This window comes from Triturus cristatus, chromosome 1_2 (genome assembly GCF_964204655.1).
Source record: "Triturus cristatus chromosome 1_2, aTriCri1.1, whole genome shotgun sequence".
Classification (NCBI taxonomy): domain Eukaryota; kingdom Metazoa; phylum Chordata; class Amphibia; order Caudata; family Salamandridae; genus Triturus; species Triturus cristatus.
In genome coordinates, this window is record NC_140580.1 from 946,448,468 (window position 1) to 946,465,518 (window position 17,051).

Consider the following 17,051-nt stretch of genomic DNA (forward strand, 5'->3'; position numbering starts at 1 on the left):
TGAAAACTCCAGTGACAGGCCATACTACTGCCACCCCACATGCTGTGGGGACATAAGACCAATCTTTAGTCGCCAGAATAGGGAAAAGAGGCAATAAACAAGCCAGGATTACCTTTGAGGCTAAAAAAGCGACCAAAAGACATACGCAGGAGGAGGAAGCAACACAAACTCCGGGATGCTCATACAGTGCAGACTCCAGCACTCCTGTTGATAGTAATGCAAAGGAGTCTATAAATAATCAACAAAAAAGACATCCAGGGTGGACCTCATGCAGTATTTCTTGAACATATTCATGGAGAGCATGGATGGCGCAGAATGGCATTTTTCTGACACATAGGATGAATCAGCCATGCAATCTAAACTCTACAGCGACTTGTAAAACTAATCGATGTCAGGCATGCCAAGAAGGAGGACTTAGAGGCTCGCTCGTGTCAAAACAATTTGTGCATTATAGGGGTTCCTCAATCCTCCATGGATGGCAAGATGGAGCTTTATGTTGAATAGATGCATACAAGCCTTTTTGGGGCAACAGCCCTCTCATCCTTGTTCATATGGAGCAAGCACATAGATTTTTGAACGCACACCAGCTCCCAGGGGCACCTCCTAGGCACATCGCTGCCTGAATACTAAATGACACAGACCATGATACTGTTCTCAGATTGACCCAAGAGACACGTGATTTGAACTATGAAGGCTCTAATGTCTACTGTTTTCTGAATTTGATAATTGCCGTCCAGATCGTACAGTGTACTTACATGTCTGACAAGAAATGCTTGCAGAAACTAAAGATTGAATACGCAATGGTTTACCCTGCAAGGTTATGCATCAAACATAACGGGTCACAGCTCCTAAAGTAATGTTATCCTAACCAAAAAAGAATAAATTAGACGTGCCCGATGAAGATAATTACCAAGGAAAAAATGACAACTATCAAAACATGAAGATCAATGATTGATCTAGGGCACTGACATCATACATTAATGACCAGTTAGATACCTGCAAGTTGATGGGACAGATTTTATGTTGGGTACTGTTATCAAAATCTCCCTGTTGAATTTCCCGCGTTATGATGTCCTGGCCCGACTAGATACCTGGGATAATGGGCCATTGTAATCTCAATTTAATGATCCAGCTAAATTATAACCTAGAGGTCTGGAAAATTAGCCATCAAGCCAAGCGTAGGAGCACACTCTCATTCGGGGGACAAATCCGGTGCTGAAGATAGTATCCCTGTCCTGGCTACTTTATTTATTCATGAATCTATCCTTGCCTCTCTCAAAAGTCTTCTTTAATACGTTATGCTCGGTTTCTTGAGCTTTGTGTGGGTGTGAAAATACTGTAGGCTTAGCTAAGGAACACTGACACTCCCATATGCCACAGAAAGACACTACTCTCAATTTAGAGTCTTACTACTTAGTAGCAAAAGCTAAATACCTGTTTAATTTAATACATCCTGAATTCGAATTACCGGCACATGAACTTTGTGAGAAGCTGGCTTAGTATATGGTGTACACTTATGTAAGAGGACACCCTGCACTAATCCAGAGAACCCATATGGTGATTTTAGTGATCTTAGACAAACTTAGAAAGCTCTCTAAGTGGTAGCTGTGGAGAGCAGCCTTCAGGCTTAGTCCAGAAGGAGTGTAGAGCACCTGGTTTTACCAGAACATAATCTTATTGGTATATATTAAGTGAAAAAGAACCACACAGTGTACTAATAAAAATGCACTGGGTCATGATGTAGTGTCTGGCCATACCCTTTTCCCTTCCCAAACTATTTTTCATGAACTCCCTTACCATTTATCACACATTCCTAATGTTCCTTTTTGTAAAAATTGTGTTCCAGCCCATTGATTACACTTTATCCGACCCGAGCCGGAGATTGCGGCTCGAGCTGGAGATTATTGCTGTAGCCAGAGATTACTGTCCGGGTGTGGAGAGTTCGATCCGGGTGCGGAGGGTACGTTCCTGGTGCGGAGATTAAGCCCCGACTGCGGATGTAAAGTTAGGAGTCGTAAGTGATTTCTGTGAATACCAAAAATCGTAAGTGCATTCTGTGAATACCCGAAGTAGCAAGTTTAGGATTTTGTCTCAGATCAGTTCTGTGAATCGGCCCCTAACTGTTTACATAGAGTGTATTACACCTCAGAAGTCTGATATCTGGGCTTGCTTGAAACTGTTTTGTTCATGCTTTAACTGATTCATTATACAGTCATAAGGCTATCTCTTGGAATGTGTAAATCAAGAAAATCACTGAAGCCAGGCATAAATTGCACTGGCTTCCTGCTAAGCAAGGGGTACCATTAAAATATTTCTGTCTGGTCAAAAAAGCAATAAATGGTTCCAGTGCCCCAGCTTTCGTGGCTTGCATTACCAATTATACTCCTGGGCATGTTTTGAGATCTGCCATGCATCTCTGGGCAATTGTACTCTGTTTCAAAACAGCCCGACAAGGAGGAATGTCCTTTTCAGTTCAAGCCTCTCAGCTGTGGAACCAATTACTAAGTATTTTCTGAGCCATTATTGAGCCTTTGCAAAAGATTTTAAACCTAAGGTTTTATCCAAATATAAAAACAACTGTGACCTACCTGTTCAGATCAGTTTCTAAAGGGCTGTAATACATCTCACTCCTCTTCTTTTTCTCAATTTCTTAGTGACAGAATGCCTCCATGGTGTATGTTGGAGCTTAATAATTATTTAATTCATTCAAGAATGTACAGTATTGTAATTGAAGGATTAGTTGCTTTAATCCCACGAGTCCTTCTAACCTGGGTATTGCTCCCCATTTGGATGCCATAGGTTATTGTTCTTGAATGCCAAAACTTGAAGTTTCATTCTGACTAATACAGTGCTATTGGATGCAAAAACTGCATGAGGAAAATGTGGTTACCACATGGTAGTTGTATTAACCTAGGTGGTTTTTGCACCCACTTTTGAGTCACCCATTTGTTAATGGGGAATAATGTGCTGAACCTGTATTACTGACCAGTAATTCCACAAAGCATTCTACTTTGCTCAGTGGTTTGACCATACAAATTGATCCATGTAATTAGAGGAAACTGTGCCAGCATAAACTGCTAGTGGAAGTACAATGTGCACGCTACTCATAATGGGAAATAGGGCACACATATAAGAGCATTTTCACAAAGGTAACTATACACATGGATATTTATTTGTGTGTATGTTTACTCCTACACCTTGGTTTACACACCACTTTTCTGCTGTTGACCATTTCCAATTGGAGTTTTACATCTAGGACTTACATGTTTCCACCCCCTAGTGCCCTTTTCCTTCCATAAATGTGCCTTACGTGTAGAACAATTTTTGTGAGTTTTGTACAGGGTGATTTAGTATGCCAGCACCTGGATACCCTCATGGGTGAAAAGAAGTGCTCTACAAATCTACGGATTAATTGATTATGTTTATTATTTATTCTTGTGGTGTGGGTTAACCCCTATATGAGGTTTATCATAGGAACTATGCAATTAGATATTACATACTCTGCACTCAAAAGACTGTACAAAAGGTGTGTTTTTAAAAAAACTGAGACACAGTAAGCACCAAAAGGTGAATAGGTGTGAGTTATCTTTCAAAAATCATAAGCCATGATTTCATAGATCAAGATAACTTCAGATTTTCTCTGTGATACTGTCTGCATATTACTATGCGAACAATCTATAGAGCAAGGAAATAGAGCACATTAGGAGGCATTAAAAAGCAATATTTGTTGGATTTCATGTTTTTAGAACGGGCAGCATATACTCTTTACACCAGATCATCTTTGATGGTTTACTACAACATAGCCGGACAAAACAATGAATTTCAGGTGAATGGATACTGCCATTTAATATGCATATAAATATAAAAAGACAATTATTTTACTATGTGACTATGTAAGTCATTAAAAGGTAATGTACCTGAAATTAGCAGATCTGCTAGAAAAGCTCTGTGCCACCGTCTCATAGCCATAAGGATCATATGACGTCTCCAGCTTCATCCCAGTAGGGCAAGATCTTGGCAAACTCGGGGATCGCAGTGACCCTTCCATGACCTGGGGCTGGTAACTGGGCAGAGTTACAACCTTTACAGTGGGTAGTTCATCTGTAGATAAACACAAATAAAACCAACATTAGTTGTGATTGTAAATGAAACCTAGCATTGGACTACAGAAAAGTATCTTAGCTGTAGCTATAATTCACCAGCATGGGTGTTCTTCTTAGATTCACAAGCTTAGAATGCTAGTCACTGTTGGGTAGAACCTCAATGTCCTTTAAATGTCTAAGGACACCGGCACAACAGGCACACATTTTGTATGAAGTACCTGCCTTTCTGAATGTAGTGCACCAATTGTGAATGCTCAATTCAATTTCTGAGAATAGAATAGAATAGCATGACCAGCTGAACACCCGGTCATAGCTCAGGAGCCTGGCCATGATGTCTCTGCAGTTTGACAATAACAGGGACTAACCAGATCTTATTCTCCATCAAAGGTTGGAGCAGCCTCCATCATGTATTACCCTGCCGATAAGGGACAATATTTTTTAAAGAAAGCACTTCCCTTCCCTAACTAAAGTCCTTTTGTTTAGTTCTCCAGGTATAGGGGTCATCTGTCACGGGCACGGGGAAGGGCGAGGGCTTCCAATTTGTGGAATACCCATAAAAAGGGAATATGTGGTGCATGGGACTTCTAAGTGAAAACCCCCCTCAGACAGTACTCTTTGCTTTGCATATGGCCCAGTACCTACTCAGGGCAGCAATATTCCATCACAGGATGTAATAAGTGAGAAACACTAAAATACAAAGATGGTGGACAAACATATAGTGCCTTCCATGCATTGCAAACGGTTATCAAAATGACTCAAGATGTGGGTTTAGGGCTGTCTTGTGGGAAGATTGGCCTGGAGGCCTCTCTATTCTAGCTCATCCTCATCGCTGCTCACATCCTGCTATGTTCCTTTGTTAAAGGAGGTACGATTGGGCACAATCACAAACAGCCCTCCGTGACAATTGGTGTCTGTGTATAAATTTATTTATAGGCCACAGTGTATGGAATAGCTGTCATACTGCATAATATTATCATGTGTCATGTGTCAACTGCATTCACACAATTTTGTTGTGCCCAAGTTAAGGTGGTCAATATTTTCCTTGTATTCCTCAGGTTCACGTGTTGCCTTTTAAAATAAATCATTCCCCCATTTTCTACCCTAACGGTGGTTCTATCTTTGTGTGCAAACCATTCATCTGAGTGCACAGCTATTTGAGCCTTGTAGACGGACACCAGACCCTTGTCTCAGCATTCTTGTTAGTGTTTGTCAGAACCACATTCAGAGGGCCACGGGGCAACCAGGGGTTACTGGGCCCAACTGGGGGGTTGTGGCCTTTTAATGCTGCTGTCCAGGGGCCAGACCTACTATGGGTTCTTGGTAACTGGGTCAAGTACTACCCCATTCAGCACTTGACTCTCAGTGATAGTGCAAGTCACCAGTCCTAGGCTCTTTGAGGGGGAAGGAGGTGTAAGGCAACACAGGCGCAAGACAAGTAACAGAAATAGGCTGATTGGCAAGTTAAATACTTCCTGCTTGGGGATCGCTGCAGGAAGGCTATCCGTATTTTAGGCACACACACATCTCAACATGGACACCCAAGTATCCCATGCAGTCTAGAGCTACACACAATCACCATATGGGCCAAGGATGAGTTAAGTTCACAGCAGCGTAAACTTTACATGACTGGGTCCATAGTCTTCACTCCTGCAACACAGGTAAAAAGGCCTACTACACTACTGATCATTACTAAACACAAAATGGGAATGCTACCATACAGCACTCGTATCACTTAATTCTTAGTAATGGTAATAGCCCCCTGCCAGCAGCCCAAAAAATGAAAAATAAAATTATAATAAACCCTTTGTTTATTATCATTTTATTTTTGCTCTCAGAGAGGCTTGGGGGCAGGACCAGGAGGATGACAGGCACTAGGGGGAGTGTTGTGTACTGTTATCAGTGCGCATGACAGTTTGTCCGGCCTTCTCAGGACGGCCAAACCATCATGCACACTGAAGCTCTCTCCAACCCAAGCTGTGTTGCCGGTTGGAGAGAGCAGGCACAGGCTTCCGGTCTAACTGGGAGCGCAAATTGAGGGCGCTCAGCCAAACCTGACAAAGCAGCATTAGGATTGGCCTCAGTGGACTCCAGGAGCCTGTGCCTGCAGTGGCGAGGAGTGTGATGCAGCAATGCGGCAGGTACTTTTTTTGTTTTTCTTTATTTGTCTTGTCATCTGTCCATTACCCCTTCCTCTCATCCCCGCCCCTCTATCGAGACACCAGCTGCTGCTGCTTGAGACAAGAGAATTATGAAGTTCTATATAATGGAACTGCATGAACCTACTCTTCTTTTACTTAAGGGAGATTGCATTTAGAAGTAGATAGCCAACAGGTCCCCATGGAAACTATCAGAGCACACCTGAACAGTTTGATAGCTTGACAATCTGTATCAGCTTGCTGTTATATACAGTTAAAGCAAATTCACTTTCTCTCTTGCTTTGAAGTAAAAAATAATAAATATCTGCCAGAGAACAAAGGCTGGAAGTTGGGATACGTGATAGCTAAGCTGTGTAGACAAGGAGAACAGCGACCTTACAGTTTACTGTCAGTCAAAAGGTCATGAAAAACCACATGATGACAGTACATTTGCCTGCAGCAGCTAAGGTTTTAAGCCATTGGTAATATGTTAAGAAAGATATTTCAATGGCCATTCTCCTTTTTTTCTGAGGAGAACAGATCAATAGAAGAATCACAAATGAAGGTGTCTAAGTTAAATGCCAGGCTAAGTGGGCGTGTCCTAGATGTAGTGGAAAAGGGATGGTGGAGGAAGGGTGGGGGTAAAGAAGGAGGTGGATACAATAGGTTCAAGTACTCACTTTAATTATACAAGTTGTACTTGTTCGGCTATGTGGATCTCACAAACAGCAAGCAAATGTTTAAAGAAAAGAAAAAAGGTAATGAATTGTGATTGGCCTTGGAAAGGACATTCAGCTTGGGTAAAGAATAAGAACATCAGTGTGGTATAGGACCCTTAGTTCGATTATGGGTGGACTCCAAACAGCTCAAACCCTGAGTGGGGCATTTACTTCTCTCTTGGGCTTATTAGTTCATAGAGTTTCAGTGAATCACCTCTTCTGTTACTCGTAGGTTTGATTTAATATGAGGTCATTGGGTTGCCTTTCCTTTTTCTCCTGCGTAGACTTCATTGAATGTTCAGTGGGTTAAGATTGATGGTATCCTCATGGAATTTAAATGGCTTACGGAAGTGGGTCTTAACCTGTTGTCCGAGGATTCCTCGGGGTCCATGAGGCCTACTCAAAGGAACCGTTACAGTTTTACAAAATTAAATAATATTAATATTAGTACATTTATATGAATAAAGTATATACAAATAAAGAAGAAAAACTGAAAATTTGAAAGCTTTTTCTATATTTGATTTTGAATTAAATAAATGTTTTCAATATTTGAGTATTTGTTTTGTTTATACTTGTTTCTGTATTTTTGTGTATTGTTTTGAGGTTCAAAATATAGATATTGCTTGGACTGTGGGCCCAAGACTTCCAATGACTTAGAGTGGTCAGGGATTCCATAAATGATTCAATAGGGGACCACAGAAGTAAAATAAATTAAGAACCGCTAGCATAAGGGACATGTCAAAGTGCAATTTATTGAAGCACTGGCTTACAGAACCTGATAATTATATCATTATTATTTTAAAGGCGAGTAATGCTACCTTATCAGAGGTTAAAGATGGCTGAAACTTGATGATTCCATTGTCTGTTAATATCCATGTGGATTAATCAGCACTCTTCACCATTAATTAGAGTAAGAAATAAAAAAAGCCATGGCACAGTTTATGGAAGGATTTCAATTGATGGGTGAGTTGTGGGGCATCCACAATGAAACCAGGGGATATGCTATTGCAAAAAATATAGAGTATACTGAGAAATTAGTTACTTTTTGCAATATAGGGCTATCATTGTGGACTCACATGTACTGTAACACAATCCAATTTGCCTTTCTGGCCACGCAGCAGTGGCACCCCATTAAGCTCTAAGAAACACTGTTTAGGGGTACATAAGTGGACCTTGAATAGGAAATTATTCTTCAATTCAGAATTTCTAAACATTAATTTCTTTTGAACTTATTCAAAACAGTAAATGTTATGTAAAGCATTTAAAGCATTTATTCAAAGAGCAGTTTTTTACTTTTCATTAAAGGGATTCCTAAATTCTAAGTAAAGATTCAAGGAATAGGAAAACAGGCTGCCTTATCCAGAAGCCCAGGTGTCTGAGCCAGACTAGTTAATAATTAGATATGAAATGTAGAGGTTGGCATGAAGAAACCTAGACCAAAGTGTTCAAATTACATTCAATGCAAAGGAGAAGCCAGATAAAGATCTAAAGCCCAGTACGGGCAGGATCACGGCAGTTCAAATTGAAAATGAGATGCAGTAATAAAAGATCCAAAATTAAACAAAAATTAGCTTCTTTTGAAAAATTAGGTTTTCCAAGATTCTATAAATTGGAACTAGAACCCACTACATATAATGTGAAATCTTGGATAGATAAGAATAAATTATTATGAGAGAAAATCTCAAAGAACCGAGAGATTGCAGAATAGGACTTTATGATCTAAAAGTTAACATACAAAATTGGGAAAGCTGCTGGGCATCTGGTGGGAACAATCCCTACATCGCTACGCTCTGCTTTTTGGGGGCATGCAGCAATCTACTTAAATATTGGGGGGTGGACATTACCAACTATGCAGTAGTGGGAAGAAGACATGGACTGGTGCATGGGGGCAGAAAGGTTCATATACCAAGTGAGGGGATGCCGATATAAATTTGAAAAGATATGGCGTCCATAGATGGAAGCCAGAGAGGAGACGGGGTGAGTTCCAGTGGAGGAATTAGGCAAGTGTGGGGGGTGAGGGGGCCAGTTTGAACCAAGGATGGAGCCCAAGTGGCAGTCAAAAGTTCTCTAGAATGCTGCAGTGTAAAGTGGTCCAGTCTTAGCACTAAGGAATGCACTGTACTTTGGTGGATGGATGCTTGTCCACATGCCTTCAGTAACAGGGGGAATGTTTTGTTGTTTGTTTCTGTCAAAAGGCAATACAAATATTTTGTTTTTTAAATGGGAAAGCTGCTGGGCTGGTGGATTACTGGTTTCACATTTGACACCCACTTTAATGGCTGACTTCAAACAGTTATCCTGGTTCTTCGGGACGGGAGTTGGTTCATCTCTGGGTGGTTCCAAATAAGAAGGTTTGCAAGGGAATAAGTCTAGACCATATTACAGACTTACATAACAACACAAGTGCCCCGTTTGAGATTATGAGGGTCAAGCGACAAGGATGCCCCATTCACCAACTATTTTTTAACCTATATCTAAAGCCCCTATCTTAATTAGTTTGACAAAATAACAATATTGGTTCCTCTGCAGTGGGAAAGTGGAGCAAGAAAGTGATCCTATACACTGATAATTTGTTATTCTGCAAAGTTGTCCCTAATACTGCATCTAACTTTTTAAAATTTCAATGAGGATTCCAGATGCAAGTCTAAATGCAAGAATAAAGACAAAACAATGATTATGCTATGAACTATAGTACAACCACTGTTTTATCCTTTTTTCTTTATTTTTCTATCCATATTTATGTAATCTTGCTGATTGACTCACTGATGTAGTAGTAGATCAGTAAATCACCAACAAGAAGGGAGGAAAGAGAATTCTCCACTCATTTAAGTTAGTTTTTGTAGAAAAAGAAAGTTATATCACCCAGTAATAATCATTATCTATGTTCGAAACAGCTTTAAATTGCTGACTCCTGAACATCCAGCAAACATAGGCCCTGATCCCATTCTCAAACCAGGACATGCAAATTGCACACCATCACGTGTGTGAATGGGAATGCAATTTGTGATACAATCTATGCGTCAATAGGTCACATTGCAAATTGTCCATTAAAAGGGGGTCGCAAAATTACTTACCTAATGAATATTAATTTGGTAGGTCACAATTTGCTATCGCTTTTGATAGGCTGTAAATGCATGGAAGGAGGCCTGCAAGGGATAGCAAACCTCCAACTCTGCCTTTCCAACCCAAACAGTTAACATGTTATTAAAAGCAGCCCGTGCCCAATAAAAGGACTGGTGCTGCTTTAAAAAAAAAAACCATTTAGAAAGACTTCGGTGACAACAGGTAGTGGCAATCTGGACGACCACTGCCTGCTTCCCCAGAGGCCGGCATCAGTATTCCCAAAGTGAAAGCTGCCCCATGGGGACACCTTCACCTTTGTGAATCAGATACCAACCACTTTGCGGTGTTGCTATCTGATAGGTGGTTTGTGACTGCATCTGCGGTCACAAGCTATTAATACATTCCTCTCCCAATCGCAAATAGGAGGGGGACACCACTTTCGTGCTCCTGGTATTTGTAATTCAGATTGGGTCGCAAAAGCCCTTTTACAAGTTAGAAACACTTTTCCGACTCGCAAATGAGCTTTTGTAAATAGAATTACGGTATTTGAGGTCCCAAACCCATTATTGTGTAATTTGCAGGCTTTGCAACTGCAAAATACCTTTAAACATAAGGCTTCTACTCTTTACAGTTGGTCATGTTGTGAAATAATGTCTTGTGTGTGGTGTGCTGCAATCTTGACTTCCACTCCACAAACTTTCCCTCTTCATTTCTGATGTTGGCAAGGCCAAGGAAGGCTTATTATTTGCCTGTCGTCCATGGAACTAGTGAGCAAGTGGATCAGGTTATTGCAGTCACCTCCACAAGACATGGAATGGGTGATCTATTAATGTATCTCAATGTGGTGTGGCAAGGTTCCTGTGGGAGGACAACACCCTGGTGTGACGGTGTACTAGAGCCATCTGTGCAAGACTGTAAACACTAGTGTAGGTGGTTACTTACCATGAACAGCAGAAGAACAGCATTGAGAGCTGGGGCCAGATGCTCCTACTACAATTCAGAAAGCAGACTTGAAACATATAGGGAGGCACTGAAGGACTAGGTTGGGCCTTTCCAATGCATAACTGATAGCTACTAAGAGAGGGGCAAACAGTACTGAAACAAGTACAAATCAAGTGTTGGAAGACACTGTAGAGATCAACACCCTAGTGCTCCATGCCTGCTGGTCCTGTTGGATGTCTCATTGAGCTTTAACACCATTGGTCACAATTACTTTTATTCATCGGCAAATCCCTTCTCCTACACCCTATCGAAGTGTTGAGGTGTTCTGTTTCACTTCATGGCGTGGTAAAGAATTTGCCCCTGCCCTTGAAAGAAGTATATCTCTAACAATTTCAGTCGCAGATGAGTTTGTGAAAATCCACGTACTCCTGATGAATGGCTGTTCACAAACCTTTAAGGATACTGATTCAATCAACTGTCCACTTCTTAACCTTGTTTGAAATTAGGGGCTAGATTTAGTCCCTGGGGAACAGAGTATTGTCCGTCAGGGTGGGAGAGGACTTAATGTATGCCACCGTGACAAGATGACCACCAGCCCAGTGGTCCTCTCTGAGACATGAAAGGAACCACTATTACACCGGTTCCCTTCAGGTTACAGAAGGTTTAGTGGACTGCTGCTATTGATTTAGTTGGCCGTCCACTAAACTTTAAACATATTTTGTTTTTCAAATCGAAACTTAGAAAGTGGGAGTTTGTTATTGAAAAACAAAAAAATAATAACAGCCACACGCTGGGAGTTTTCTCCCAGGGTATGGGAGTCATTATTACTTTTTTCTGTCCATCATATCCCGGCTTTTCCTATCAGTAACAAATAGAGTGGGCGGTGTGAAGGCTTTACTCCGATGGCCCCTATTCTGTAGGGAGTTTTCCATCAACTGAGTCATTGGTTGCTCCGTTGACAAAAAGCTGATGGTCCACCATGTCTAAATGAGACACAAGCAAACGTCACGCCTTGCATGCCAGTTACATATGTAGATACACCCAATCACAAAACACAAAAAAGGTGATTGCTTATCCTTACACCAGCAGGCTACTTTCCCTGCACGAATACAAGAACTCCAAGAGAGACCAAAAGCTGTGTGACCAGAGTTAAAAAAAAATCTATTCCGAGACATTGGTCTCCAAGAGGACTTTAGACATGAGCCGCATAGAGAGGAGAAATTAACTATTGTAAACATGTTCTGTTTAGAGAGAAGAAACAGAATAATTTTAACCAAGACTTGTACTGAAATGACAGTGGAAGGCAGGCAGGAGGATGGAAACATACATCTTTAGATAATGATCCCTCAGTCATGGGTCAGAAGCAAAAACATTTCAAATACATTACATCAAGCTAAGTTGAATCAGGATTCACTACTCCTTTGTCTTTCTCTCTCTTCTCCACATATTTGGCCCTCATGACTGTAAACGTAATCCCATCTTTCCCTTTACCTTCATCTTCAGAAGTTGATCCAAACGATGAGCAAGGCTGTCTTTGCATATAACGCGGTCGTCCTCGCCCAAGACGCCTCATGGATGCCCAGCAAAGCGGATGTTGGCAGACGGGCATGGGGCACATAGTTTCATCCAATATAAGTGAGTCTGTAGTCATTATTCAAATTCGAGCTCTGTGGAGACTAAGCAAAAAGGATGCCAGTATAAAACTGACAGAAATAGAAATGCAAAATCATGATTTTGATAGGGCTTATTTTATGATGTGAACAATTAAAATGTCAATCAAGGGCAGCAGAATAACTGTTTCATTTACACAGCAGGTCAATTAACCTATGTCAGGTGCGATTCTGCCATTCCTTGCTTTTAGACCATTCTTACGATGAGGAAAGTGAAGCTGCATGTAATAGTGCTGAAGAAGTGATTCTAGCTAAAAACCCAGGAATGGTGATGATGTCAGACATAACATGGGGCACTTGGTAACACGGCTTTGATTGTATATCTTGGGATGAGGACACTGGGGTTACATAAAAATGCCCAAATACATAGCGGCTGATTGCGATGTCAGGCGGACTTGTGTGTGCCAGACACCGCATCAGTCTGGAAATGCCGGACCATAGGTCGGCGGTACCGACCTTGCAATTTGGATGCGACCGCACATAGGACGGTCGGAAACATCCACTTCATTATGGCTGCTTGCGTGGCGGGCAGAAAAGGCCTGCAGCACAAGCAGCACAAGCTGCCATAGTGAAATGGATGTTCGTAAACCTCCCTGCACCGTGAGGTGCCTGCCACAATGTTCAGGTAGGTTTAGGGGGGCATCATAGGTGCCCCTCACATCCCATAGCAGAGGGCTAGGGTGAAAGGAGCCCTGCTAGGGGTCCCCAAAGTAATTTTCTGACAGCCGTTCCATATCGGAAAGGCCGACATGGGAAGGCTGTCGGAAAATGACATCATAATCCCGATGGCGGAGACGCTGCCATTAGGGGATTATAGTGTATTTCTGATGCACCAACGGGCTCAGTGAGCCTGCTGGAAGCACCAAGGATGGTCCCTCTGACTGATGCCTCAACCCGCCGCATCGTAATGAGGTGGGCAGACCGCAAGGGCAGATGTTGGTGGGTCTGACACCGACGTGCCATCGGTGTCGGACCCACCGACATCGTAATTAGGCCCATAATGTCTGACACCCCAATATGCTCAACAATATGAACATTTTATGGAAAAAGTTGATGAAAGAACTCGCTAACACGAAAAGTAGACGTGGTAAAGGTCTTCTCTACAAATAGCCCCCAGAATTACTATTAGGGGGCTCCCAATAACTGCAGGGACTGTAACATAAAGGAGATTACACGTTTTTGGTGACTACCGTGGGAATCAGTGATTTGCGTCCCAGTTCCTGCATCTTTTCCCCCCTCAGATATTGTGTTAAAATTTGTAAAATAGCTTTAACATATTCTCCCCATAAAGGTTAGGCTAGGGAAAAACTTCGCTTTCAATATCCCACCCAGATCTGCTCCTCCGTGTATGCAGCCATACTGCGCCTGACACTGCTTTATGCACGTTCCTCATTCACTAAGTCAGAACCAATTTCTTTCTCTAGCTAATATTGAAGAAGGCCTTGTAGAATACATGCATTTTATTAGATCTTGGCTTATTGACAATGCATTTTTGTCCATACCAGAATGATCAATGCAAGGGAAACCTACTTTTCTTTTAAGATGATATTGAGTAGGCCATTAGAAAATGTACACTAGCCCTCGCTTTACGACTCAATGTAAATAGAATAAGAAAATGCAGTGGTGAAGGTATAAGTATAGGTTTCATTGTAGGCGGTGTATATGAATGTACACTATGTGTCACATTGTATGGAGATGGCTGTATGGAGTAGTGTAGGTGATAAGGTAGAGTAGGTGAATGAGGTGGTGATTTAGGCAGTAAATGTTGTAGGATGTTGAAGGGCTGTACAGTATAAGTGCTCAATATTATAAGGGGTATAAGATGGATATGGTGGGGAGGTGTAGAAGTGGTGGTGTGGCTGGTGTCGTACGATGTAGGGCACACCAGGGGTAGTAGGGGAGTAAGTTGTAGTGCAGGGTGTACGAGATGCAAGCTATGGTGTGTAGGATGTGGGGTTGAGGTAGGATATAGCTGGGGTTTAACGGGAGAGACGGTGGTGTATGTTGTAGTGGATTGTGGTTTAGGTGGTGGTGAAGATGTATTACCGATTTGTCAAAGGTATCTAGGAGGAACAGTCATGTTTTTGGACACAAGGATGTGGAAGATACATTACTTAGGAATAGAAGGACACAGTAATTATGCACAACAAAATTAATGTAGTTTTAAAAATAATAGTTCAGTTTTGTAGGAAAGATAGGGAAGTTATTATAGACAAAAGAGAAAATCAATCTCTTCTAATAACTTCTGCACCACGGGTAAGAAATTGATCATAATATAAGCTTTGATCACAATCAGTGAGGGCTTTTGCAGCTCAGTTATCTGTTGTTTCTTTAGAGCCTGCCGTAGCGGGTTCAACAGGCCAATAGAGGCCCGCTCCAGCGTTAAAGGCCCGAGCCGAAGGCTGGTAGAAGCCCGAAGCATCAACATTCCACATCAACATTCCAATGTTTGTTAACAGCTGTCTGAGCACAAGGGGATTTCAACCCCCTCGGGCTTCGTCAAGCCTTCGTTTTACAAATTAGAACATTCTGCCCTCTAGGGGCAGAATTTTCTAATAACCGTAGAGCCATCCGTAGCGGGCTCTAAGGCTATATTAATATCGTCGCCCAGTGTCCTTCCTCTTCAACTTTTGCACATTGACAGCTTCATGTGCGGGGACGTCAGCCAAATGACAATGACTTCCTGCACTTTAGTAGGCAGATTGTGTGCCGTCATCATTTGCCATGTGCTGTGTGCTTGTGTCTCAAAGTGCACATTATGTGCTGTCCTTGCTTCTCTAACAACTGAATGAAGGCATTCTATCCCAAAGCCAAACGCAACAGGCGAGTAACAGACCAGAGGAACCTGTCATAAAAGAAAAAATAAACAGTGAGCAATGTACTCTCACACTTAAATATTAGAGTAGGCAGCTAATATGTTTGTTGTGCATGGTGTAAGAAGGGTTTTGGTAAAGGTGTCACCTTCAGTAATCTGTTTTGGTGATGCCCGTGAATCCAATTGAATGTGTTCCATACCTCTAGCAGATGTGTGCAAGAGCATCTCACGCAGAAAGAGATACGAAAAAGGAGCGTGAGGAATAGCTTTGCAGACAGCATATACAAACCAGTGTTACCTCTAGTCAGAAAGGCAACTGGGTCACGATTCTGGAAGCAGCCAAGTCTTCATTGTCATTCTGAATTCAAGGAGGTTGTTGATGGCCCTTATTCTTGTTCTAAGCTTGGGCAAAGGATTGCGAGTCTGAACAGGGGTGGAGCTGTCACCGATGATGGATTGTTCATAGTCCCCCCTGGCATGCTAGAAGCAGAGGCACTGTTAGGTCCCCAGTATAACACAATGTGGACTCTACCCAAGAACGACAGGTGCCCAGACCCCTGGGGGGAACTGTTTAGCCACCAGTAAGACAATAATTGGAGTGCACCAAGACGCAGTAGGAGCCCAACCCCAGGAGGCACTTCTGCACCAGCATAAGCTCTACTTGAAGTCCACTCCGAAGCAATAGGGACTCAAATCCTGCAGGAACAATTAAGTCACCACTAAAACATATGGAGAGAAGTGATATCTGTCCAAATTCCTGGTGGCTCTGTTAATCCACCAGTAAAGCACTATGGGCCTCATTCCGAGGCCCCTGCTACCTTCTCTGGTAACTCCGCCCCCTGGAGTTACCAATAGTGGAGTGGTTGGTACCTCCAAGGGGATTTGAGGGAGGGTAAGGTGAAGTTGTCAAGATTACTTATGCAACTCTGATGGTCACCTTAGAAAACAGGAATCTGTAATTCTGGTCCCTATACCCCCAGTGATTCCTCACTGTTCCCTCGTTTTCATCCAGAGACTCCACCTATTTTACATATTCGGCTGATAATCCCGGAAACCCCTCCTATTTACAGCAGATGGGGTTTCCATGATGATCAGCCGAATCTGGGTTACCTGGAACCTAATAATCAGACCCTATATGGAGTCCACTCAAAATCAATAACCCCTAGATGTACCATTAAGCCACCATTGAACACAAGACGGAACCGACACAGAAGCAAAGAGGGGACAGCCCCTTAAGGCCCTATTAAGTCTCCAATAAATGCTACAATGAATTCCTCCCAGAAGTGATAATGGCCAATCCAAGGAGGACTGTTAAAACACCGATAAACGTTATAGGGAGTCCGTCCAAAACCTTGGGTCACTGTTGAAGCACCAGTAAATGACTGACTCATCAGCTCATATAAGGGTTCACATACCAATGAACTAGACTGGTGATTACTACCAAGCTAAGGCATAGCCCCATCATCATCCCCTTCCACCAATCAGGGTCCAGTCACCCTTATAAAACTCTTTAATCCCATAGTTCTCCCTCCTTCTTTGCTACTGAGTAACCACAGATAAATGCTCTTTGCTTGTCAACTTGTAACATTCACCCGGGCCCAGTG

General features: G+C 42.2%; 1 protein-coding gene across 4 annotated transcripts in view; it reads right to left on the reverse strand.

Annotated features, from left to right (window-relative positions):
- The window catches only part of C1_2H9orf43 (chromosome 1_2 C9orf43 homolog), a 285,830-nt gene that overhangs the window by 212,528 nt on the left and 56,251 nt on the right, over positions 1-17,051 (reverse strand). For 2 of the 4 annotated variants that reach the window (XM_085609947.1, XM_085609948.1), the window contains 2 exons: positions 12,454-12,638; positions 3,918-4,101 (listed from right to left, as the gene is read on the reverse strand). In XM_085609947.1, the coding sequence (XP_085466073.1) occupies positions 3,918-4,101; positions 12,454-12,613 (344 nt within the window). In that variant the 5' untranslated portion in view covers positions 12,614-12,638. Of the gene's footprint in view, positions 1-3,917; positions 4,102-12,453; positions 12,666-17,051 lie in introns of all 4 variants that reach the window. The other 2 variants (XM_085609945.1, XM_085609950.1) reach the window with 1 other exon arrangement.